At 44.1% G+C, this 25,140-nt stretch overlaps 1 protein-coding gene across 2 annotated transcripts in view; it reads right to left on the reverse strand.

Annotated features, from left to right (window-relative positions):
• c1qtnf12 (C1q and TNF related 12) overlaps positions 1-17,410 on the reverse strand; it is a 29,111-nt gene extending 11,701 nt beyond the window's left edge. The window contains exons 1-3 of one of the 2 annotated variants that reach the window (XM_042088615.1): positions 15,963-17,410; positions 3,213-3,317; positions 1,823-1,925 (exon numbers count right to left, since the gene is read on the reverse strand). In XM_042088615.1, the coding sequence (XP_041944549.1) occupies positions 1,823-1,925; positions 3,213-3,317; positions 15,963-16,115 (361 nt within the window). In that variant the 5' untranslated portion in view covers positions 16,116-17,410. The remainder of the gene's footprint in view (positions 1-1,822; positions 1,926-3,212; positions 3,318-15,962) is intronic. The other variant, XM_042088616.1, reaches the window with a different exon arrangement.
• Between the last annotated feature and the right edge of the window lie 7,730 nt (positions 17,411-25,140).

A 25,140-nucleotide genomic window follows, 5' to 3' on the forward strand; every position in this document is an offset into this window, starting at 1 on the left:
GTTTAGAATAGTAGTGTTTAGAGTAGTAGTGTTTAGAGTAGTAGAATGTTTAGAGTAGTAGTGTTTAGAGTAGTAGAATGTTTAGAGTAGTAGTGTTTAGAGTAGTAGAATGTTTAGAGTAGTAGTGTTTAGAGTAGTGAGGTGTTTAGAGTAGTAGAATGTTTAGAGTAGTGAAGTGTTTAGAGTAGTAGTGTTTAGAGTAGTAGAATGTTTAGAGTAGTAGTGTTTAGAGTAGTGAAGTGTTTACAGTAGTAGAATGTTTAGAGTAGTAGTGTTTAGAGTAGTGAAGTGTTTACAGTAGTAGAATGTTTAGAGTAGTAGTGTAGTGTTAAAGATAAAATTTCTCTTCCATTTTCGTCTACAAAATGAGAAGACAGAATAGCTGTTACCTTTTCAAAATATTCCGAATGAGTTCATGGTTCATGCGCAGCAGCTTTCCTGTAGGCTAGTCTACGTGCTGTTGCTGCAACCCTGTGGCTGCAGCAGGAAACTACATGGAACAAGAACACCGGAGATTTCTGCCAGAGTTAGCAAGCTAACTACCTAGGCTTTATGCCACAATGCTACATACCCAGAAGTTGAAGCTTCTCTCATACATATACAAATTAACATCCCCCAGAATGTCCATACGAACATTTTCAGCAAGTAATGTCAACTATTTAACTAGTTACACTGATGATGCAAAGTTTGCTAGCAAGTAAGCTAATATGGAAAATTCGCTAGAAAGTTAGCTAAGATTGAGAGTTTGTGTTGCGTTTGGGCGCATATCGCCATCTAGCGTGGCGGAGTAAAACATTCATACTTGGATCCAAGACAGTGTTTCTCAAACTTTTTCAGATGAAGGACCACTTAACTAATCAATAAAAAAGAAACGCACGGACCACCTAGCTAAAAAAAAAAATAGACCTAGCAGTATATTAGCCTACACAATACTCACTGAACCACCTTGCTTATTGTCTTTGCACTTTGTTTAATTGTGTCAGAGGATTCATATGATTTAAACTGGCATATCTGACATAGACAGTGTTGTAGAACAGTTTGAATTTACATACAAGTTGGTTCAATATTGCAAATCATCTATATTATATTTTACCACGTCTGCTCGTGGACCACTTGGGATAGCTTGCGGACCACCAGTGGTCCCCGGACCACACTTTGTGAAACACTGGTCTATGAAGATCATGACAGTGGTCCAGTCAAATCTTTTACTGTCTATGGCCAAATACCAGCCGAGCTATAACTGTAGCTCGACTTACCTGTGCATGTACTGACTGACAAAAAAATCAGAATGAGTAATTATAACAGTCGAGTAGCCCTGTGGACACACAATATTGTTAGAAAATTGAGATGTGTGAAACACTATTTGACTGAAATGGTAATCAGAAATAATTTGTTATAAAAAAAGACTAAAATGTTTTGACTAAAACTGACTGAGACTAAGATAGCTTTAGTTTTCTTTTGACTAAAACTAGACTATAAATGACGAGACTTTTAGTTGACTAAAACTTGACTAACAAAAATGATATTTGAATGACTAAATATGACAAAGACTAAAAAGGACATTTCGTCACAAGACTAAGACTAAATAAAAAATAGGTGACAAAATTAACACTATTAGTGTTTAGAGTAGTAGAGTGTTTAGAGTAGTAGAATGTTTAGAGTAGTGAGGTGTTTAGAGTAGTAGAATGTTTAGAGTAGTAGTGTTTAGAGTAGTGAGGTGTTTAGAGTAGTAGTGTTTAGAGTAGTAGTGTTTAGAGTAGTAGAATGTTTAGAGTAGTAGTGTTTAGAGTAGTGAGAACCATGTGTTTGTGGCCATGTCCACCTCTGATCATCTGTTTGAACTCCTGCAGGAGGACGCTCTGAGTGACGGCTGCTCCTGGCAATCCTGGGGGGCCCCGAGGTCCTGGGGGGCCGGGGGGACCTGGCTGGGGGGGGGGGGGTTACAATGGTTACAATCAGATGAGTGATAATCAGATATAATCAGACTCGTGCTGTACACGCATAGGTGAGCGCTGTCTGCACATAAGGGGATATGTCAGTTAACAGCCTTAAATCTAAGTGATTTGGCCTTCTCTGCTCCACTCCACTGATCTGAATCATTTCTGCAAAAGCTCCAAGATTAGTAGGCCTTCTCTGCTGCACTCCAATGTTTCTCGTGCTCAGCATCGTCGGCAGCACATGTGACGTTTGAGCTGTTGATGGAGGGAAAGGTGGTCACTAGGGGTGTGAATCTCTCATGTAAAAGCCGATACGATTCGCATCTAGATACATGGGCACAATTCGATACAAGAAAAGATACATGTTTATAAAAAATGATTCAGTACGATTCGATGCGATACGATTTGATGCAATTCGATGCAGTTCAAGAATGGAAAGCATTCTGAAAGATTTTTTATCATTTGCTAAAGGTGCACATTAATTTTATATTATCAATTATCATGGTCATGGTTGTCAATTAGGCAACAAAATGTGTGAATATGATTATCTAAACTGAGGTTTGTTTCATATACTGTATTGAAATGAAAAAAGAATAGTCTACATTTCAGTCAAACACAGCAGCCAAATACAACATAAAAATACATTTTTATAGACTTTTATAGACAGATTTTATAGAGTTATATCTGATTGTTTTCATGGAGCTGTAGCCTTGTTGAGGTAAGACAATACCAAATAAAAATAAAACAGTGCTTAAGACACTCTTGGCCTTTTCTTATATAGGCCTAGCCTACCCTACAAGAATTATAATTATTATTTAACATTCCCTTCATCAAAGGTAAGGCTACTCTACAGACTATCGTTGCTGTTTAGGAATGCTATAAGTGCTTAATTTCGCGCTGATTTCAAAAAACAAAAGCCGACCGAGTGCAAGTTGTCACATGCTTAAGTTGCAATAGATGTATGGGTAATGAGGTCATTTGACAACTTTGGGCAATGAATGTAACCAAAAACGAACAGCATTACCCACAATTCCGTGCCACGTATAGTTTCAAAACTGGAAGTAGGGTGAACACGGTGCTTGGAACGTAAATGAGAGTCTGAGCGAGCAGAAAAGGTTGTGCACCGATTCATAACAAGTAAATCGATATAACGACCGGTTCATTTCAGTTTTTTTCCGATACGGGGCTTCACGTATCGATGTAGCCGTATCTTACACGTTAAAAACGGATACCGATACGTATCGGTTAATCTTTACACCCCTAGTGGTCACAAACCAGAGTTTTCTTTTTGTTCCGGCACCGACGTTGAAGCGAGTCATCCGGACGGTTGACAAAATCCCTCCAGGACCCCTGAGGATCTAATGCATGGAGCTCCGTAATCTGGGAGGACAGAGCGAGAGAGAGGGAGAGAAGGAGCGAGAGAAGAAGGGAGAGGAAGAGAGGAGAGGGAGAGAAGGAGCGAGAGTAAGAGCGAGGAGAGGGAGAGAAGGAGCGAGAGAAGAAGGGAGAGTAAGAGAGGAGAGGAAAACAGAGCATGAGTGAGTGAGATTGGATTCTCTCTTTCTTTTCCATCTCTTTTCTAAATGTGTCTTCCTAACTGCTAGCTCCTACCTGCTAGCTCCTACCTGCTAGCTCCTACCTGCTAGATCTGGATATCTCAGCTCCTTCCCATACACAACAAACATATATTTGAAATATATTTTCACTATATATTTGTTAAATATGTCAATATTCAAAATTGAAACACTGAACTTTGTTTTCTATTTGACCCACACATCTTTGTTGTCAATTTAACATGTTATTATTTTGCTTCTATCTAAGGCCTATCTGGGGCAGTCATGGCCTACTGGTTAGCGCTTCGGACTTGTAACCAGAGGGTTGCCGGTTCGTACCCCGACCAGTAGGCACGGCTGAAGTGCCCTTGAGCAAGGCACCTAACCCCTCACTGCTCCCCGAGTGCCGCTGTTGATGCAGGCAAGTGTGTGCTTCACCTCACTGTGTGTACACTGTGTGCTGAGTGTGTTTCACTAATTCACGGATTGGGATAAATGCAGAGACCAAATTTCCCTCACGGGATCAAAAGAGTATATATACTATATATACATTATACTATCTAAAGACCCCTGTGTGCACGTGTGTGTGTCCTATCTAAAGACCCTAAAACATGATTTTGAGGCTTTCAGAGGGTCTCAAGATTTCATCAAGGTTTTTTGGGGGGGACTGCCACACTCATTGTGTTGGTGTATGTGCGTGTATGTGTGTTTGTGTCGACGTGTGTGTGTGTGTGTGTCCAGTCCTGCAGTCTGTGAGCGCTAGTTCATAATGGCTGCTGGGTATCAGTGTAGATTCCTTCCAGGGCAGGCTGTGTGTGTGTGTGTGCGTTTGTGTGTGTGTAGATTCCTCCCAGGACAGGCTGTGTGTGTGTGTGTGTGTGTTTGTGTGTGTGTAGATTCCTCGCAGGACAGGCTGTGCATGTGTGTGTGTGTGTGTGTGTGTGGATTCCTCTAAGGGCAGGCTGTGCATGTGTGTGTGTGTGTGTGTGTGGATTCCTCTAAGGGCAGGCTGTGCATGTGTGTGTGTGTGTGGATTCCTCTAAGGGCAGGCTGTGCATGTGTGTGTGTGTGTGTGTGTGGATTCCTCTAAGGGCAGGCTGTGCATGTGTGTGTGTGTGTGGATTCCTCTAAGGGCAGGCTGTGTAAACTCCTGCAGCAGAGGGCTGTAGTGATGCCAGAATAGGCCGCCATCATTAATCCCATGGCACTCACACCCAAATCTCACACACACACACCCAAACCTGTCACAGCCTGGAGCTTCACTGACACCTCAGAACAGGACACAGTGTCTCACACAGCAGCTCCAGCAGTCAAACACACTCAGACACAGACACACACATACTATATTAGCACATATGCATAACCCCTCCCACAGCCTGGACTGTGGCCGTACTTAATACTTAATACTTAATACTTAACACTTGACCAATGGCTGTAACCCTATTACTTCAACCTATTCTTGCGCTGATATAGTTTTTTATATTATATTGTCTACATTATTCTCTTATACGTCCATATTTATTTTATGCTGGTCTCTAGACTTTATTCTTGCACTGTTGCACTGTTGGACTTACTCATTTGCACCATCACCATGACACTCACTCTCATAGAGCACCTTACCATGCACACAGAATCACAGGCTCAGTCCCTGCCCTGTCACTGCAAGCGCCTCATGCTTAATCATCCTTAAGCACACTATGTGGATATTTGATTTAGTTTATTTAGTATTTTAGTATTTAGTATTTTAGTTTGTTTTATCTTCTACTGCCTCTATTGTGCAGTGGAGTTTTTTTATTTATATACTTATTTTACTTTTTCTGCTGTAAGTGCATGTTGTTTGTGATGCCTGTATGCTACTGAGACCTTGAATTTCTTAGGGATCAATAAAATCTATCTATCTATCTATCTATCTACATACCACACATACACACACACACTCATACCACACTACTAAAACACACTCTCAGCTGAGTACTATTACACACACACTACCACACTACTACAAAACAGACAAACACAAATACATACTGTACACACCAGACTACTAAAACACACTCACAGCTGACTACTGTCACACAGTAGACTACTAACACACAAACACACACAGCAGTCTAAAACACACTCACCACTAACACACACACACAGCAGCAGACTACTAATACACTCACACACACAGCAGACTCCTAAACACACTCCCACACACACCAGACTACTAACACACACACACACAGCAGACTACTAACACACACATCAGAATACTGTGGGCCAGATGTGGATGTGCTGCGGCTGCTGCAGTGTGTGTGTGTGTGTGGTGAGATGTAGTGTGGTGTGTGTGATGAGGTGTGTTTGTGTGTGTGTGGTGAGATGTAGTGTGGTGTGTGTGATGAGGTGTGTTTGTGTGTGTGTGGTGAGATGTAGTCCAGCAGTGGTGTGTGTGATGAGGTGTGTTTGTGTGTGTGTGTGTGTGTGTAGTGAGCTGTAGTCCAGCAGTTGTGTGTGTGGTGGTGGTGTGTGTGTGTGTGTGGTGAGCTGCAGTCCAGCAGTGGTGTGTGTGATGAGGTGTGTATGGCAATATGTGTGTGTGATGAGGTGTGTGTGTGGCGAAAGCTGCAGTCCTGCAGAGGTGTGTGTGATGAGGTGCATTCCAGTCTAGTATAAACATGCAGATATGCGTCATGGGCCGCTTATGAAATCTCACACGGATTAAACCACACGGCACCTTCATAACCTCAGCCTCATACGGAGGGAGCTCTCCTGGATTAGACAGAGTGTTTATGTGTGTGATATAGCAGGAACTCTCCCTCCTCACAAACACACCCCTACTGCTAACACACACACACATCACTACTGCTAACACACACACACCACTACTGCTAACACACACCACTACTGCTAACACACACCACTACTGCTAACACACACATCACTACTGCTAACACACCACTACTGCTAACACACCACTACTGCTAGGGTTTCCACCAGGATTTTCCTGATTGTCCCGGATTTTCATGGTCTGTCCAGGAAAATAAAAATAAAAATCCTGGACACAGAATGTCCCGGATTTTTGTACATGATGCGCAAAATATGTATTTCAGTTTAATTGAAGCGTGCCTACGTCCATAAACGTATGCACAGCCTTATTGGCTCTACAAAAATGACGTAGCATAACATGGGTGGTGGTGGTGGGGGCACGCACCGTGGAGGTTCATTAGAAATGTTAAGATGGAGACGGAGAGTGTGTGGAACAAGGAGAGACAGAGAAAGGAAAGTATCCAGTGGAAATGGGTGGAGAGACGGATGACGAGGAGGGTGCAACAGGAGGTGATGGCCAGTTAAGAAAAAACAAAAGGGGTGAACGTGCTTTAACAGTGACTGGGCTAAACAGGAGAAGTACGCTATGTGGCTAAAACCATGCCCAGGTGAACGTGCTTTAACAGTGATTGGGTTAAACAGGAGAAGTACGCTATGTGGCTAAAACCATGCCCAGGTGAACGTGCTTTAACAGTGACTGGGTTAAACAGGAGAAGTACGCTATGTGGCTAAAACCATGCCCAGGTGAACGTGTTTTAACAGTGACTGCTGCTAACACACACACCACTACGGCTAACACACACACACACATCACTGCTGCTAACACACACATCACTACTGCTAACACACATCACTACTGCTAACACACACACCACTACGGCTAACACACACACACATCACTACTGCTAACACACATCACTACTGGGTTAAACAGGAGAAGTACGCTATGTGGCTAAAACCATGCCCAGGTGAACGTGTTTTAACAGTGACTGGGCTAAACAGGAGAAGTACGCTATGTGGCTAAAACCATGCCCAGGCCATCCAACTTATGCTAGCTGCTCCCTGTGCCCAGCGAAATTTCTCATAAAACATGAAGGAAAAAAAGCATTAGATGACCACGTCAAAAGTAAAAAACATCAAAATCGAACCGAAAGCTCATGTCAAACAAAGGCAATTTTGTCCTTCATGGTGACAAAATCATCACAAGACAAGCACTCTAAGTGATCAGTTAAGCTGTTTGACACTACACCTTACATTGCTACATTTGGTTATTCTTACAGACTGAAAAATTACATTATTTGTTTTTATTCCACATAAGCAAAAAAGCAGAACCTAATTATGTATTCCCCCTTTTTTCTCAATACTGCCCCCAGGTGTCCACAACTAAAAACTGTTGAAAATATAACAAAATAATAAAGGTCTGCTATTAAATAAAGCAATTAACTAAACAAATAACTAGAATTTTAGCTATACAATTGTCGCTTAGAATGACTGTTTTTATCTTGGGTTAGATGTGCGAAAGGCGCCGTTGCTTACAAACAAAAAGGTCGATTGGATGGTCAAAATGTCCAGGATTTTTGTCAGACACAGGTGGCAACCCTAACTACTGCTAACACATCACTACTGCTGCTAACACACACCACTACTGCTAACACACCACTACTGCTAACACGCACACACCACTACTACTAACACACCACTACTGCTAACACACACACACCACTACTGCTAACACACACCACTACTGCTAACACACACCACTACTGCTAACACACACATCACTACTGCTAACACACACCACTACTGCTAACACACATCACTACTGCTAACACACATCACTACTGCTAACACACCACTACTGCTAACACACACATCACTACTGCTAACACACACATCACTACTGCTAACACACACCACTACTGCTAACACACATCACTACTGCTAACACACACACACACATCACTACTGCTAACACACCACTACTGTTAACACACACCACTACTGCTAACACACACATCACTACTGCTAACACACACCACTACTGCTAACACACACATCACTACTGCTAACACACACCACTACTGCTAACACATCACTGCTGCTAACACACACATCACTACTGCTAACACACCACTACGGCTAACACACACACACACATCACTACTGCTAACACACCACTACTGCTAACACACACCACTACTGCTAACACACATCACTACTGCTAACACACACATTACTACTGCTAACACACACCACTACTGCTAACACACCACATTTATCCCCCTCTGCCCTTCATATTGATTAATGCTACTTCATATAAGTAAAGCGCTGAGAACAGTCTAATAATCTGACATCAGAAACACGCCATCGCTGTCAGCGCTCGTGCTGCTGACACAGTGGCTGCGTGATGACTGGTTAATTTGGCCTTGATCATGCAGGAAATTTCAGAATGTCGACTGTATAGGCTAACCAATCATAAATGCCGAGTTTCAATGGAAAAGTTTAGATAGGCCTAACTGATGCAACTGAGATGGAGGACAACTCCACTTAGAGTAGAACATATTGTCCAAAGCAACTAACATTAGGTGAGGAGATATTTGCTGAATGTCACAAAAATGTCACGGGCAGCCGTGGCCTACTGGTTAGCGCTTCGGCGCAAACTCTTCACTGCACTGTAGCCAATGAACTGACAGTGTGACAGTAGGCTAATTATTTTCTGTACAATAATTTATTTTTTCAACTTTTGCAGTATTACGCACTTGGCTACAGAACGCAAATCTGCAGGAGAGAGAATGCACATACGCAGCGATTACAAATGTAGGCTATTTGGTTACCAACAAAGAATGGAACCAATTCACTAACTCAAGACTTCAATGCCATCATAAACAACAATCATAAACAACATTTTTTACACAACAAAAACAGAAAGGCAGCAAAGGTAGAGGAGTCATTTCAGGTAAGAACTGATCAGGTCAATTGATACGCTTGTCCAAACGTACCCTGTGTGTGGACGAGAGAGATGGTCTCCTTTCCTGATTCTAGCCAATTAGAGCATGCTGTGTGTTACACTACCGTCTCAGTCAAACAGGTGCAATGATTAGGTGCTGGAGTATGGATTAGGTGCTATTCCACTATGGAGTATGGAGTATGCTACTGCATTAGGTGCTATTAATTAGTATGCTGCTGCATTAGGTGCTATTAATGAGTATGCTACTGCATTAGGTGCTATTACACTAATGAGTATGGAGTATGCTACTGCATTAGGTGCTGAGTATGCTACTGCATTAGGTGCTATTCCACTAATGAGTATGCTACTGCATTAGGTGGTATTCCACTATGGAGTATGCTACTGCATTAGGTGCTATTCCACTAATGAGTATGGTACTGCATTAGGTGCTATTCCACTATGGAGTATGGAGTATGCTACTGCATTAGGAGCTATTTCACTATGGAGTATGCTACTGCATTAGGGGCTATTCCACTATGGAGTATGCTACTGCATTAGGTGCTATTACACTATGGAGTATGGAGTATGCTACTGCATTAGGTGCTATTCCACTATGGAGTATGCTACTGCATTAGGTGCTATTAATGAGTATGCTACTGCATTAGGTGCTACTCTTGGTATGCTCTGCTCACTCCAAATAGTATACTCCACACGCACACATGCAGCTGATGCGTGCCACCTTAACATGATGCGTGCCACCTTAACATGATGTGTGTCACTTTAACATGATGTCTGCTACTTTAACATACATATTCTCCGTATCAGGTGAACAACTCTATTATTTTCACTAGTAAACGTAGACGCATTCAATGTATCCTTGTTTTATCTTTTTAAGTAGAAACGACGTTGAAACATACATACAGTATATACCTACAAAAGTTGAAAATAAAAACAACACACACACACACACAAAATAGTTTATAAGACCTGACACGCTGCTGCGTCTTTTACCCATCCCATTCCTCTCTTTACAAGCTTTCACACACACATGTAAACTCTCTCTCTCTCTCTCACACACACACAGTCTAACTCACAGCCAGACACACACCCCTGGCGAGAGAGGTGTGTTTGCACTGTAAACACTTGTACCTGTTCAGGCGGCGGGATGTTTGCTTTTAGTCTTGGAAGGGTGGGGAGCGAGGGCGTGGGGGAGGCGCTCAAGAATGTGTGTGTGTGTGTGTGAATATGTGTGTGAATATGTGTGGTGAATATGTGTGGTGCATGTGTGTGTGTGTGTGTGAATATGTGTGGTGTGTGTGTGTGTGAATATGTGTGTGTGTGTGTGTGAATATGTGTGGTGTGTGTGTGTGTGTGTGTGAATATGTGTGGTGAATGTGTGTGTGTGTGTGAATATGTGTGGTGTGTGTGTGTGAATATGTGTGGTGTGTGTGTGTGTGAATATGTGTGGTGTGTGTGCGTGAGGGAGAGAAAGAGAGAGCCCTCTGTATGATCAGTCAGAGAATGTGGGTAGAGTATGCAGGGAGTCGTGTGTGTGTGTGTGTGTTTTTGTGTGAGTGTGTGTGTGTGTGTGTGTTTTTGTGTGAGTGTGTGTGTGTTTTTGTGTGAGTGTGTGTGTGTGTTTTTGTGTGAGTGTGTGTGTGTGTGTGTGTTTTTTTGTGTGAGTGTGTGTGTGTTTTTGTGTGAGTGTGTGTGTTTTTGTGTGTGTGTGTTTTTGTGTGTCTGTGTGTGTGTGTTTTTGTGTGAGTGTGTGTGTTTGTTTTTGTGTGTGTGTGTGTGTTTTTGTGTGTCTGTGTGTGTGTGTTTTTTTGTGTGAGTGTGTGTGTGTTTTTGTGTGAGTGTGTGTGTTTTTTTGTGTGAGTGTGTGTGTGTTTGTGTGAGTGTGTGTGTTTTTCTGTGAGTGTGTGTGTGTTTTTGTGTGAGTGTGTGTGTGTGTTTTTGTGTGAGTGTGTGTTTTTGTGTGTGTGTGTGTGTTTTTGTGTGAGTGTGTTTTTTGTGTGAGTGTGTGTGTGTGTTTTTGTGTGAGTGTTTGTTTTTGTGTGTGCGTGTGTTTTTGTGTGTGTGTGTTTTTGTGTGAGTGTGTGTGTGTGTTTGTTTTTGTGTGTGTGTGTGTGTGTGTTTTTGTGTGTCTGTGTGTGTGTGTTTTTTTGTGTGAGTGTGTGTGTGTTTTTGTGTGAGTGTGTGTGTTTTTTTGTGTGAGTGTGTGTGTGTTTGTGTGAGTGTGTGTGTTTTTCTGTGAGTGTGTGTGTGTTTTTGTGTGTGTGAGTTTGTGTGTGAGAGTGTGACAGGAGGGAGGTGTGGATCTAAAGCAGGAATGTTAACCCACAGGCTGGTGAAGTCATCTTTGCAACCCACACCATCATGGCAGACTAGACTGACCTAACATAAACTGCCCCCCACACACACACACATGACAGTGCACAGGAACATGAACATGCATGCACATTACAACAGATAAATACACACACACACACACACACACACACATGACAGTGCACAGGAACATGAACATGCATGCGCATTACACACACACACACACACACCAGAATGCACACACACTTGTGTAAAGATTTTTAAATAATCACACCTCATCACAGACACATACACACCTGTGCAGACTCTCACACACACTCACTGGCTTCTTGTTTACAGAGGGAATGAAGCCTTAAGAGCTGCAGCACCCAACATGAGGGCACAGCTCTCACGCGCACACACACACACACCACAAGACCAGCACACACACACACACCACAAGACCAGCACACACACACACATACACCACAAGACCAGCACACACACACCACAAGACCAGCACACACACACACACACCACAAGACCAGCACACACACACACACACCACAAGATCAGCAAATAGCACACATACACAACGCATACAGTACACACATATACAACGCAACCAACACCCAACATGAGGGCACAGCTCTCACGCACACACACACACACACCACAAGACCAGCACACACACACACATACAGTACACACATATACAACGCAACCAACACCCAACATGAGGGCACAGCTTTCACGCACACACACACACACATATACAACGCAACCAACATCTAACATGAGAGCACAACTCTCACACATACACAACGCAACCAACACCCAACATGAGGCCACAGAAACACACACACACCACAAGACCAGCACACAAACACACACACCACAAGATCAGCAAATAGCACACATACACAACGCACCCAGCACCCAACATGTGTCCACAGAACACACACACACACACACACCACAAGATCAGCACACACACATTCACAGACACACAAACACCACAACCAGCACGCACATTCACACCGCACTGGGGCAGCCGTGGCCTACTGGTTAGCGCTTCGGACTTGTAACCGGAGGGTTGCCGGTTCGAACCCCAACTAGTAGGCACGGCTGAAGTGCCCTTGAGCAAGGCACCTAACCCCTCACTGCTCCCCGAGCGCCGCTGTTGTTGCAGGCAGCTCACTGTGCCGGGATTAGTGTGTGCTTCACCTCACTGTGTGTGCTGTGTGTGTCACTAATTCACGGATTGGGATAAATGCAGAGACCAAATTTCCCTCACGGGATCAAAAGAGTATATATACTTATACTATATATACTAAACACACACAGCAGTGAGGGGTTAGGTGCCTTGCTCAAGGGCACTTCAGCAGTGCCTACTGGTCGGGGTTCGAACCGGCAACAAGTCCGAAGCGCTAACCAGTAGGCCATGGCGTGTGTGTGTTTGAGAGAGCCTGTAATGTCCCAACAAGAGCCTGTAATGTCCCAACACAGCTTGCAGTGACGTGTGTGTGTGTCCCTATTTGATTGTAAAGACCAAGCAGCGCCGCATGCAGCCTCTTCTCTGCCAACACAGAGTTGCCAAAGCCAAACCTGGGATTTCCCCAGGGAAAATAAAGTATATCTATCTATCTATCTAAACCTGCACGTCTCTGTGTGTGTGTGTGTTATTAAACATGTGTATGTTTGTGTCTGTGTTTGTGAGTGTGTGTGTTATTAAACGTGTGTATGTTTGTGTCTGTGTTTGTGAGTGTGTGTGTTATTAAACGTGTGTATGTTTGTGTCTGTGTTTCTGAGTGTGTGTGTTATTAAACGTGTGTATGATTGTGTCTGTGTTTGTGAGTGTGTGTGTGTACTTGTGAGATTGTGTCAGAGTGTAAGTGGGAAACGGTGCATGAGTGTTCTGTGTGTTAAAGTATTAACATGTAACCAGTACATGTTATGTTAAGTATGCATTCATTAGCTGAGTCATTAGCTAAATTTAGAGACTCGTGACTTGACTTGGACTTGAGCACTGAATGACTCGAACTTGGACTCGGACTCGTGCATTCGCACTCACGATGACTCGTCGAGGACTCAACTTTTTTTTGTAATATATCATAAGGCTATAATTGTAGTATGTCATTAGGCTATAATTTGCTATATGGTTTTAATATCTAAATTATTTGTAATACTAATTTTAGTTCAAGGGAATGTTAGGCTACTGCTTCGTGTCATAGTACATCGCAAGTCACATCATGTTCACATGCAAAGCAAACTACCGTTAACTTTAACACCAAAATGCCTGGAGACATGGCTGCCGCTACTGTATTTCAATGTAGTATTGCCAGGCAATATTAGTTCTCATACATGACATGACATTGCCTAAGATTACACTCAGCCTAGGTTAAACATCACACACTGCTGCTGGATAGCTGATCATCGTGACTTGGTGAACAGTGTTTTTCCTGACTGACGCGAGAAGCGAGGTTCCATTCATTCATTTTCATTTGGGGCGTGCCCTGCCATGCTTCTGTCTGTTAATTTGCAGCAGGCTATTATCGGATTAAAGAAAAATAAACTGAAAATTTTCCCAATCAAGATATAGCATACTTCTTAATTTTGGTGTCATAAAATATAGAAGCATAACATTAAATTGCCTAGTAGAGTGTCCATGTAGAGTGTCAATGTAGGCCTACGTGTCTGCGCAATGAAACTGACAAACTGAACCTCTCGTGGGTAGGCCAGAAACAACTATAGGCCTATTTAAAACCACGAATTACTGTTCAAACGAGCGATTTGATAGCCTAATCCACTGCACGAAAAAAAAGGAAATAGCCACTTGTTCTATTTCTATGAATATCGTAGCAAATAGTAGCCTATGGTGATGGCAGCTTAAAAAAACATTTATTTCACTCATCTCGCTGAAATAAACATAGAATGTGGCCTGTTGCGCAAATAAATTAATTAGGACGATGATCTGCATCTCCGTTAACCGAAAGCTAGTTTTCATCTCCATTGTTGACGTGAAATATGTCTCCATAGTGTCAGTGAAGTGATAACATAATTATGCAGTTGCAGGTAGCCAGCTCAGAAAGAAGCTACCAAGACGGGCCTGCTCTGTTTCTGTCCTTCCCAAACTGCGCTAAAATTGTGTCGGCTATTTAACAGCCAGAATTTAAAAAAATGCCCGGGGGAGGCCCTTTTATGATTGGGTTTGGCAAGAAATTTGGCAATACTACTTTCACACAAGTGATGGCACCCCTGCTTGGAGACAGAAGATTGTCCGTTTTGCTTTTAAGGATTTCATCTGCAATGGGAAAAAATGGAACGACATGTAGGCTATGCTTACTTTAGTGCTGGACTTGGACTCGACTTGATCAATAGGGACTCGACTCGGACTCGACGTGGATCAATAGTGACTTGACTCGGATGAGTAGTGGACTCGACTCGGACTTGACTTGGATTTTTTTTTAATGACTTGGACTTGACTCGGACTTGAACACTGGGGACTCGAACCTGGACTCGGACTCGAGGCATAGTGACTTGACTACAACACTGATTTGTGTATACATGTGTGCTGGTCTTGCGGTGCGTGTGTGTATGTTACCTTGCACTCCTCTGTGCTGGCGAGCGTGTGTGTGTTGTGTATGTGTGTGTATGTCTGTGGCATGAGCGTGTGTGTGTGCGTGCGTGCTACCTTGCGCTCATCTGTGCTGGCGAGCGTGTGTGTGTGTGTGTTACCTTGCGCTCCTCTGTGCTGGTGAGCGTGTGTGTGTGTGTGCATGCGTATGTGTGTGTGTGTTACCTTGCGCTCCTCTGTGCTGGTGAGCGTGTGTGTGTGTATATGTGTGTGTGTGCGTGTGCGTGTGTTACCTTGCGCTCCTCTGTGCTGGTGAGCGTGTGTGTGTGTATGTGTGTGTGTGTTACCTTGCGCTCCTCTGTGCTGGTGAGCGTGTGTGTGTGTATATGTGTGTGTGTGCGTGTGTGTGTGTGTGTGTTACCTTGCGCTCCTCTGTGCTGGTGAGCGTGTGTGTGTGTATATGTGTGTGTGTGTGTATATGTGTGTGTGTGTGTGTTACCTTGCGCTCCTCTGTGCTGGTGAGCGTGTGTGTGTGTGTATATGTGTGTGTGTGTGTGTGTGTTACCTTGCGCTCCTCTGTGCTGGTGAGCGTGTGTGTGTGTATATGTGTGTGTGTATATGTGTGTGTGTGTTACCTTGCGCTCCTCTGTGCTGGTGAGCGTGTGTGTGTGTATATGTGTGTGTATACGTGTGTGTGTGTGTGTTACCTTGCGCTCCTCTGTGCTGGTGAGCGTGTGTGTGTGTATATGTGTGTGTGTGTGTGTTACCTTGCGCTCCTCTGTGCTGGTGAGCGTGTGTGTGTGTATATGTGTGTGTGTGTGTGTTACCTTGCGCTCCTCTGTGCTGGTGAGCGTGGCGTTGAGCAACTCGGTGATCTGGACGTCTTTCTGCCACCTGCGTCCCTTGCCCCTCCCCCCCGCACACAACTGGCTCCGCCCACCTAGCGCCCAGACCAGCAGCAGCACCAGGATCCAGCGCATCCCCACACTGGACTAGCCCTCACACACACACACACGCACGCACACACACACACGCACACACACTACACACACACACACACACACACGCACTGCAAGACCAGTACACACACCACCAGTCCACACCACTGCTCGACCAGATGACCAGTGTGTGAAGAATTGCAGGACCAGTGGGTGGGACAGAGAACTGAAGGTCCCAGTGACCAGCAGAAGGTCCCAGTTATCAGCGGAACGTGCTGGTTATCAGCGGAACGTCCTGGTTATCAGCGGAAGGTCCCGGTTATCAGCGGAACGTCCTGGTTATCAGCCGAAAGTCCTGGTTATCAGCGGATGATCCTGGTTATCAGCCGAAGGTCCTGGTTATCGGAGGAAAATCTCAGTGACCAGCAGAAGGTCCTGGTTATCGGAGGAAGGTCCTGGTTATCAGCGGAAGGTCCTGGTTATCGGAGGAAGGTCCTGGTTATTGGTGGAAGGTCCTGGTTATCAGCGGAGGATCTCAGTGACCAGCAGAAGGTCCTGGTTATCAGCGGAAGGTCCTGGTTATCAGCCGAAGGTCCTGGTTATCGGAGGAAGGTCCTGGTTATCAGCGGAGGATCTCAGTGACCAGCAGAAGGTCCTGGTTATCAGCGGAAGGTCCTGGAGACTGTTGGAAGGTCCTGCACTAACAGCAGGATGAGCTGTCTGACTGGCAGCAGCAGGTGACTCACAAGAGAGGAGAGGAGAAGAGAGGAGAGAGGGAGAAAGAGGAGAGGAGAAGAGAGGGAGGAGAGGAGAGAGGAGAAGAGAGGAGAGGAGAGAGAGAGAGAAGAAGCAAAGGGAGGAGAGGTAGAGAGGATAGGAAGGGAAGAGGAGAGGAGAGGAGAGGCGTCTGGGCGTCGGGTCCTGAGGAGCGATGGCTGCTCTGCTGCTGCTCTGCTCTGCTGCTGCTCTGCTGCGTCGGTGTTGGAGGCGGCTGGGGGAATGGAAAAGAATCCACAGCACAAGATTCCACTGGGAGAGCACACACACACACACACACACACACACACACACACACACTCACACACACTCTCTCCCAGATTCCACAGCAAAGAATTCCTCCAGAGACGCCCGTCTGTGTGAGTAAGCGTGTGCTTGTGTGTTTCAGAACTGTCTGGTCCCGTTGTACTCCTAAAGGGAAGTGTGTGTGTGTGTGTGTGCGCGCAGGGAGAGCTTGAGTGAGGCAAGGAGTATTAGGGAGGGGTGTGAGAGAGTTCTGTGCCCCGCTGTGCGTGCAAGCATGCATGTGTGTGTGTGTGTGTGTGTGTGTGTGTGAGGGAACACTCATTAGTGAAAGACTTCTCCAGTGGGGTGTGAGGAGGGGGCGGTCCCTCAACGGATAAACAACGAACTGAGGGGGAGGGGCAAGAAAGAGAGGGAGAGAGAGAGAGAGAGAGAGAGAGGGAATGAGAGAGAGGAGAGAGAAAGAAAGAGAGAGAGGAGAGAGAAAGAAAGAAAGAGAGAGAGAGAAGCGGGAGAGAGAAAGAGAGAGAGAGGGAATGAGAGAGAGAGGAGAGAGAAAGAAAGAAAGAGAGAGAGGAAAGGGAATGAGAGAGAGAGAGAGAAAGAGAGAGAGAAAGAAAGAGAAAGGAAAGGGAATGAGAGAGAGAGGAGGAATGAGAGAGAGAGGGCAGCCACAATGAAACACCTTCACCAGCAAACACTATCCAGTCTGCTTAATTTAAACCAGTGCAGGGAGAGGGGGATGAGAGAAAGAGAGGTGGAGGGAGAGAGAGATGGGGGTGGGAGAGAGAGGTGGAGGGAGAAAAGGGGGGTGAAGGGAGAGAGGGTGGAAAGAGGGAGGGAGAGAGCGAAAAGGAGAAGAGGAGAAGAGGACCACAGCATTCCTCTCTCCCTCCTCTTCATTCCTCTCTCTCTCACACACACACACATTTTCTCTTTCTTGATGTGTCTCACTCACACACAAATATAAATATACTCTATCACAATCATAAATCTATCTATCTATCTACCTATATGTCTGTCTGTCTGTCTATCTGTGTGTGTATGTGTTATGTGTGTGTGTGTGAAAAAAACTCAAAAACTTTACATCTACACATATAGACCTAAGATGCTGAGATGGAACAGTGAAGTGAACAACGGCACAGAGCCTTCTGCTGGTGGGTCATGGTACTGCAGGCCTCTGCTGGTGGGTCATGGTACTGCAGGCCTGCCCAGGTGGAGCCAGGGGTCAGAAGATGGGAACCTTTTATAACTATGACTACTGACCCCAGAAATGGACTTTAGTCTGAAAGGACCCTCCCCATGGGACTACCACATGCAAAAGAGTGTTTGGCTTGACATCTGAGCAAAGTCAATCAAGATTAGCCAAGGATGCTGAAGCATCACAAACCAGCGCTGTGGCTAAAGCAGCAGCAGGGACCAGAGGTGGGGGCCGTCTCTGGGGTGGAAGTGTGTAAAGAGCAGTGCTGTGACGAGTGTGTGTGTGTGTGAGCACTTTGGGTGTGTGTGAGTGCCAATGGTCCAACAAAAAAAACATGAAAACCACAGAAAGACACACACACACATACACACACACACAATGTCAGTGATGTGAAGACACCAGTGGAACCACCCCCTCAGTGCCCGCCCCCCCCCTTATGCTGTTTCCTGACAACCCCCCTCCCACCCACCCCATACTCTTGTCCTATGTAGCCTATTAGCTCATTACAGGCTAATAGGCTACTCATAAACAGCTCATTAGGCTAATAGGCTAGTCATAAACAGCTCATTAGGCTAATAGGCTACTCATAAACAGCTATTTACAGGCTAATAGGCTACTCATAAACAGCTCATTAGGCTAATAGGCTACTCATAAACAGCTCATTAGGCTAATAGGCTACTCATAAACAGCTCTTTCATTACAGGCTAATAGGCTACTCATAAACAGCTCATTAGGCTAATAGGCTACTAATAAACAGCTCTTTACAGGCTAATAGGCTACTCATAAACAGCTCATTACATGCTAATAGGCTACTCATAAACAGCTCATTAGGCTAATAGGCTACTCATAAACAGCTCTTTACAGGCTAATAGGCTACTCATAAACAGCTATTTCATTACAGGCTAATAGGCTACTCATAAACAGCTCATTAGGCTAATAGGCTACTTAAGCAGTTCATTAGGCTAATAGGTTACTCATAAACAGCTAATTACAGGCTAATATGCTACTCATAAACAGCTCTTTACAGGCTAATAGGCTACTCATAAACAGCTCATTATGCTAATAGGCTACTCATAAACAGCTATTTCATTACAGGCTAATAGGCTACTCATAAACAGCTCTTTACAGGCTAATAGGCTACTCATAAACAGCTATTTCATTACAGGCTAATAGGCTACTCATAGGGTTGCCAACCGTTCCGTAAAACACGGAATCGTCCCGTTTTTGAAAGGAAAAAGATGTGTTCCGTATTGAACTGATACGGAACGCATTTTGTTCCGTATTATTATGAATCAACTTGTGCAAATCAATGACAGATCACCGGAACGCCGCTCAGCCAATCAGAATTGAGCTGATAATGGTGGAAACCTGTTTTCTTCAGAAAGTTGGCAACCCTATCACTATTCCAACAGAGAATGAATTTCGTTTGAGTCATTGTTAGTTACGTATATTACGCTAGCGCAGTGGTTCTCAACCTTTTTTGAGCAAACGCCCCCCCCCCCCCCACACACACAAACACACACACAATTAAAGAAAAAAAAAAAAACTACACCCCTGGGTAGGCTAAAGGCCACTCACACTCATGCTATATTGCTTAAATAAAAAAGACGAGCCCATTTCTGTGCTTTTCGTTTCTTCTGTATTTTTTTAAAAAATGTCCCTATGAGCCTATTTTATTATTAAGCAGATTTAGCCCACTGTTAGAATCAATAGGAGACTGGTTGGGTAAAAAAAAAAAAACACCCACATCAGCATTGGTTATTGAACTGTTAAAGGGACACCAGGCAAGCCTGATGCTTTTTCTCTACGAAACTCCCCCTCGCTCGGTCTGAAGCTCTTTTCCTTTTCTTTGCATCTTCCGTCAAGGGTTTTCGCTGCTTCTTCGCCGGCTCTGCCATTATACACACGTTTGCAATAATCGCTAGCGTTTCGTTAGCCTCCCTCTGTGCTGTGGATGCAGGATGGAAACTGAAACTGCTTCGGTCGCCGGGTACGATACACTGAACTTGCAAGCGGGATATTCTTCCTACAGGCAGTAGGGGCGGGCGAGAGAGTCTTCATTCGCCCTGTAATGAGTCATTTAACCATATACCGACTTACAAAGATGAGTAATTAACACGAAAACGTTGCCTTGTGTCCCTTTAAGCTGCAAACTTGGGTTATGTTTATCGGCGTTACTATAGAGATGACGATAGCTGGGGCTGGGGGACGTGAGTCCGGGCGTGTGCAGGCCATGTGACATGACATGTCTGTGATAAACAACCAGGCTAGCCTGCTTGCTGCTGAGACAGAAAAAAACCCAGAGATAAGAAGCCTTCACCAAATTCAGAGCTGTGCTTCTGGAGCTGTTTGTGATAGGATATCTGCCGGTTTCATTTTATACATTGTTTGTATACAACAAACAATTGAGTTGTTTGGTTTGAGTAGAATATAGTCTAGGCCAGCGGTCCCCAACCACCGGGCCGCAGGACATTCCTAACCGGGCCGTAGCCTACGACATGAGTTTAAAAAAATGCATGCAAACTAAACTAAATTTATTTCGCAATAATGTCACGTTTTTACATGGCAAAGGTCTATATGCAGTTGTTTGATTGCACGCATGTTTGCATTTTGCAAGGTCTATTTTCTTACGTCTGTCTGTCCCGCCTTCAGCACTTTTACATATTGCCTTCAGGGCTGCGCAGCCTCAGGTCAGCTCACTTCACTTGATCAGTTCTTGGCGAACAGTAGTGTCACACGAAGTTAGCTAAACTGCTAGAATGAGCAACAAAAAACAAGCATCTTTAGCAGGTCACTGGCCAGAGTGTTTCAGTTGCGAGAGCCGCTGCAGAGATTTCTTACAGAAAAAAAGTCACCGTTAGCTGCACATTTTATGATGAGGACTGGGTGTCAAAACTCGCTTACCTGTGTGACATATTCGGGTTGCTTAATGACCTCAACCTGTCACTCCAGGGGAGAATGACGACTGTCTTTAAACTGGCAGATAAAGTCGCTGCATTTAAAGCCAAGCTTGATTTGTGGGGATGACGAGTGGACCGGGGTGTATTTTGATATGTTCCAAACAGTAGTGGGGGTTTTGGGAGAGACTGAGGCAGGGGCCTTTCTCTCGCAGCTGGTGCGCGATCACCTTGTTGCGCTTTCAAATGAGTTTGAGCGTTACTTCCCATCCTCCAAACAAAGATCCACGGCAAACCAATGAGTGGGTCCGCAACCCATTTGTCAATATCCCGAATAGTCCTAACTTGTCAGCGCAGGAGGAAGAGCAGTTGATCGAAATTGCAAATGACGGTGGTCTTAAGAGTGTGTATAAGGAAACCTCTCTGGCGGGTTTTTGGATCAAAAACAAAGCAGAATATCCCGAGAAAGTGCTGAAAACGTTTCCCACCACGTATCTATGCGAGGCCGGGTTTTCGGCAATGACTGCAACTAAGACCAAATTGCGCAATCGACTGGACATTTCAAACACACTGAGGGTGTCACTGTCTTCCATCACCCCCAGATGGAAGCTTCTTGTTGCAGGGAAACAAGCAGGGCTCCCACTGATTATATTCGTAATGCACGTTTAGTTCCTACGGAGCCCTAGAGGGGTCATCACAAAATGTTTTGCATGTTGAGAGAATGTGCGCTCGTTTTACTACATTGTGTGCTCATTTCACTAAATTGTGCTCTTGTTTAACTAAATTGTGCTCTTGTTTAACTAAATTGTGCCCTCGTTTAACTATATTGTGCACTCGTTTTACTAAATCATACGCTCGTTTTACTAAATTGTGCGCTCGTTTTACTATAGTGTGAGCTCATTTTACTAAATTGAGCTCTCGTTTTAAGCATAGTAAAACGAGGGCACAATTTATTAAACGAGTGCACTATTTACTAAAACGAGCGCACGATTTACTAAAACGAGGGCACGATTTGTGAACATGGTTAGAACATTGTGTGCACGATCTACTTAAACGTGGCCACAATTTGTAAAACGTGCACTCAATATTGTCTTGACACATGTAAACATGAGCACGTTATAGTATATTCGAGATCTACTAAAACGCACCCACGAATAATTGAAACGTGGGCTTGAAGAAATTAAATTGTGTGCACAAAAACATAGTGTGGTGTCAAGGGGTATTCCCGGGAATGACGTGGGGAGGTGTGTCGCTTGTAGTGACGTAGAGGGAATCTCATTGATTGCAGTGCACCTGGATATAGCCCCGTTAGGTAGGCTGTAGGTGGGAGAGCAGATGATTGTGTGTGTTTGTACAGGCCCCTTGCCATCATCGTCCAGCTGAATGTTTGCCAAAGTTTTGAGTGTTTGTTGAGGTCCAAGTGTATGCAGAGCTGTGGTGTTCATCGCGAACGGTGTGAGCTGAGCATCGTGAACGCCACTGTTTATGTCTCCCGTTTCATAGTCTGTATCAAAGCTTACCTCGTTGTGTGCATCATTGGTGTGCACGTGGGTTATATGGTGAAGCCCATCGGGCGCTAGAGGGAACCTTATTGTATTGGGTGGGTATTAGGCTATACTACTAATACGCAGTAGCCTATTTGTACCAACAGTAGGTCTACGTGTTGTAATTGTTTGGGAGCTTGTCCCTGTGATGTGCTTCGATTGACTTCTAGACCTCACAGTTAAGTCAACAATCCAGGAGATAGTGGAAACCGGTCATTACAACAGAGCCCAAGTAGCCTTTGTAGCCTAGTAGAATTTCCCCATTATGGGTCTCCATAGCTGGCGGTTGACACCACAGTGCCCCTGCTACAAAGAGTAGAAGTCCGCTATAAACCATGACCACCTAAAGTCTTTAATTAGCTGCCTACGGTTATCATCACATTACCAATATGAACTGTTACAGACAGCTGTAGGCCTAGTCCATGTCAAGGTAACACGAAGTTGCCACCACAGCACAGCGAGCGGTGAGAAAATGTCGGGAATTACTAAATGTGAGCACGAAATACATATTTCCAGAGCTCAATTTAGGCCTACAACGGGGTCACGTTGTAGGCTATTAATTCGAAGGCTCAATTAAAGAAAAACGTGCTCACGTTTTATTAATTCGAGGGCTTAGGCTAATTAAAGGAAAACGTGCTCACAAATTATCACGACCATAAAAAATATCACTTAAAGTGAGCTGTCCCGGGCTCCGTAAGTTCCCATGTTTTGTTCCCATATTTTGTTAAGCATGTTCACACTTATAGATGCAGCTTCAAGTTGTTCAATATTCATAGTTCATATTGCTGCCGGTCCGTGAAAAAAAAATAGGAATCAAACCGGTCCATGGTACATAAAAGGTTGGGGACCCCTGGGCTAGGCTACAAACAGTTCTTTATTAAGGGTTTTTGCATCGGACATTTTCTAAATGATTCTTGTTTTGCACTGGATAGAAAATGATTGAATGGCCAGGCGACATGATTTCATTAGGAAGCCCTGGAGTATCACTGCAACACATACAGACACATGTATATGTGTACACACACAGTAGTTCTATAATCTTTGATCTAAACAAACCAATCTAATCATAGAGGTGACCCATTAATCCTTAAATTCACGGTCGTTGTCTTGGCTTTATTTTTTTGGACAAAAAACATCACTCTTAACAGTCACCAGTCTTTGCTAAGACGTGAAATATCCACTGGAATTTGGTTTCTTTCTATTAGGCCTACACCTGCCAGGGAATCATATATTATGTGGCTAAGCAGCTGCCTAGCAGGTAAAACATGTTTAAATGACTATAGCCTAGGCCTACATTTAAAACAATTTATTAGCTAGAAATGAAGCCACTTCGGAAGTTTGTAGGCTAGGGTTTCTCAAAGGGGGCGTTCGTACAACCTAGGGGGGTGCTGGGAACGTGAGAGTTTTTTTTTTTTTTTTTACATTTTAAACTTTCATGATTTTCACATATTTTTGGTGCAAAAATAGGCTACCTGAAATAAATAGGCTATTTACATTCATGGGTCATACTCCGTGTTCATACAGTGCAGTGTAAACTGCTCTTTACAGGCTAATAGGCTACTCATAAACAGCTATTTCATTATAGGCTAATAGGCTACTCATAAACAGCTATTTCATTACATGCTAATACTGTAGGCTACTCATAAACAGCTTTTTACAGGCTAATAGGCTTCTATCATTCCTGCCAAGACCCCTCTCAGCTCTCGTGATCTGAGCAACATTACTACAAGTTTCATATCAGTACTAACAGATCGGTCTGAAGACAACTTTAACAGATGCGTCTGGACAACTTTAACAGATGCATCTGAAGACAACTTTAACAGATGCGTCTGGACAACTTTAACAGATGCGTCTGGACAACTTTAACAGATCCGTCTGAAGACAACTTTAACAGATCCGTACAGATGCGTCTGGACAACTTTAACAGATGCGTCTGGACAACTTTAACAGATGCGATAGAGAGGAAGTCTGAGGTGAATGTGAAGGGAAGGAACTGTCTGACCACAAACCTACAGAAGGAATCTACAGAGAGGTTTGAGAGAGTTTCAGCTTCAGAGCGCAAGTCAGAGTTTATGTTTCAGAGAGTTTCACCCTCACCATCAGAGCATCATCACCTTTAAGGAGTCAAGGCCAGCTGAAACAGGCAGGCAACTGGAAAACATCTATCAGACCAGAGACTGTAATGATTGACTGTGTGATTCTTAACAGAGGGCTGTCATTTGTATGATGTTGAAATGTATGATGATGAAATCAATAGACTGTAAAATGTGATCCAACACACTCTTTAAAGGTGAAATGGAGCTATTTTTAAAACAAGCTTTGTCATTAGGGTCATGTAAGAAATAAATACATAACAAACTAGATGTACCGCATAGCGGTACAAAATATGACCGCCGCTCAGTCCT

This window comes from Alosa sapidissima, chromosome 4, assembly GCF_018492685.1.
Source record: "Alosa sapidissima isolate fAloSap1 chromosome 4, fAloSap1.pri, whole genome shotgun sequence".
NCBI lineage: Eukaryota > Metazoa > Chordata > Actinopteri > Clupeiformes > Clupeidae > Alosa > Alosa sapidissima.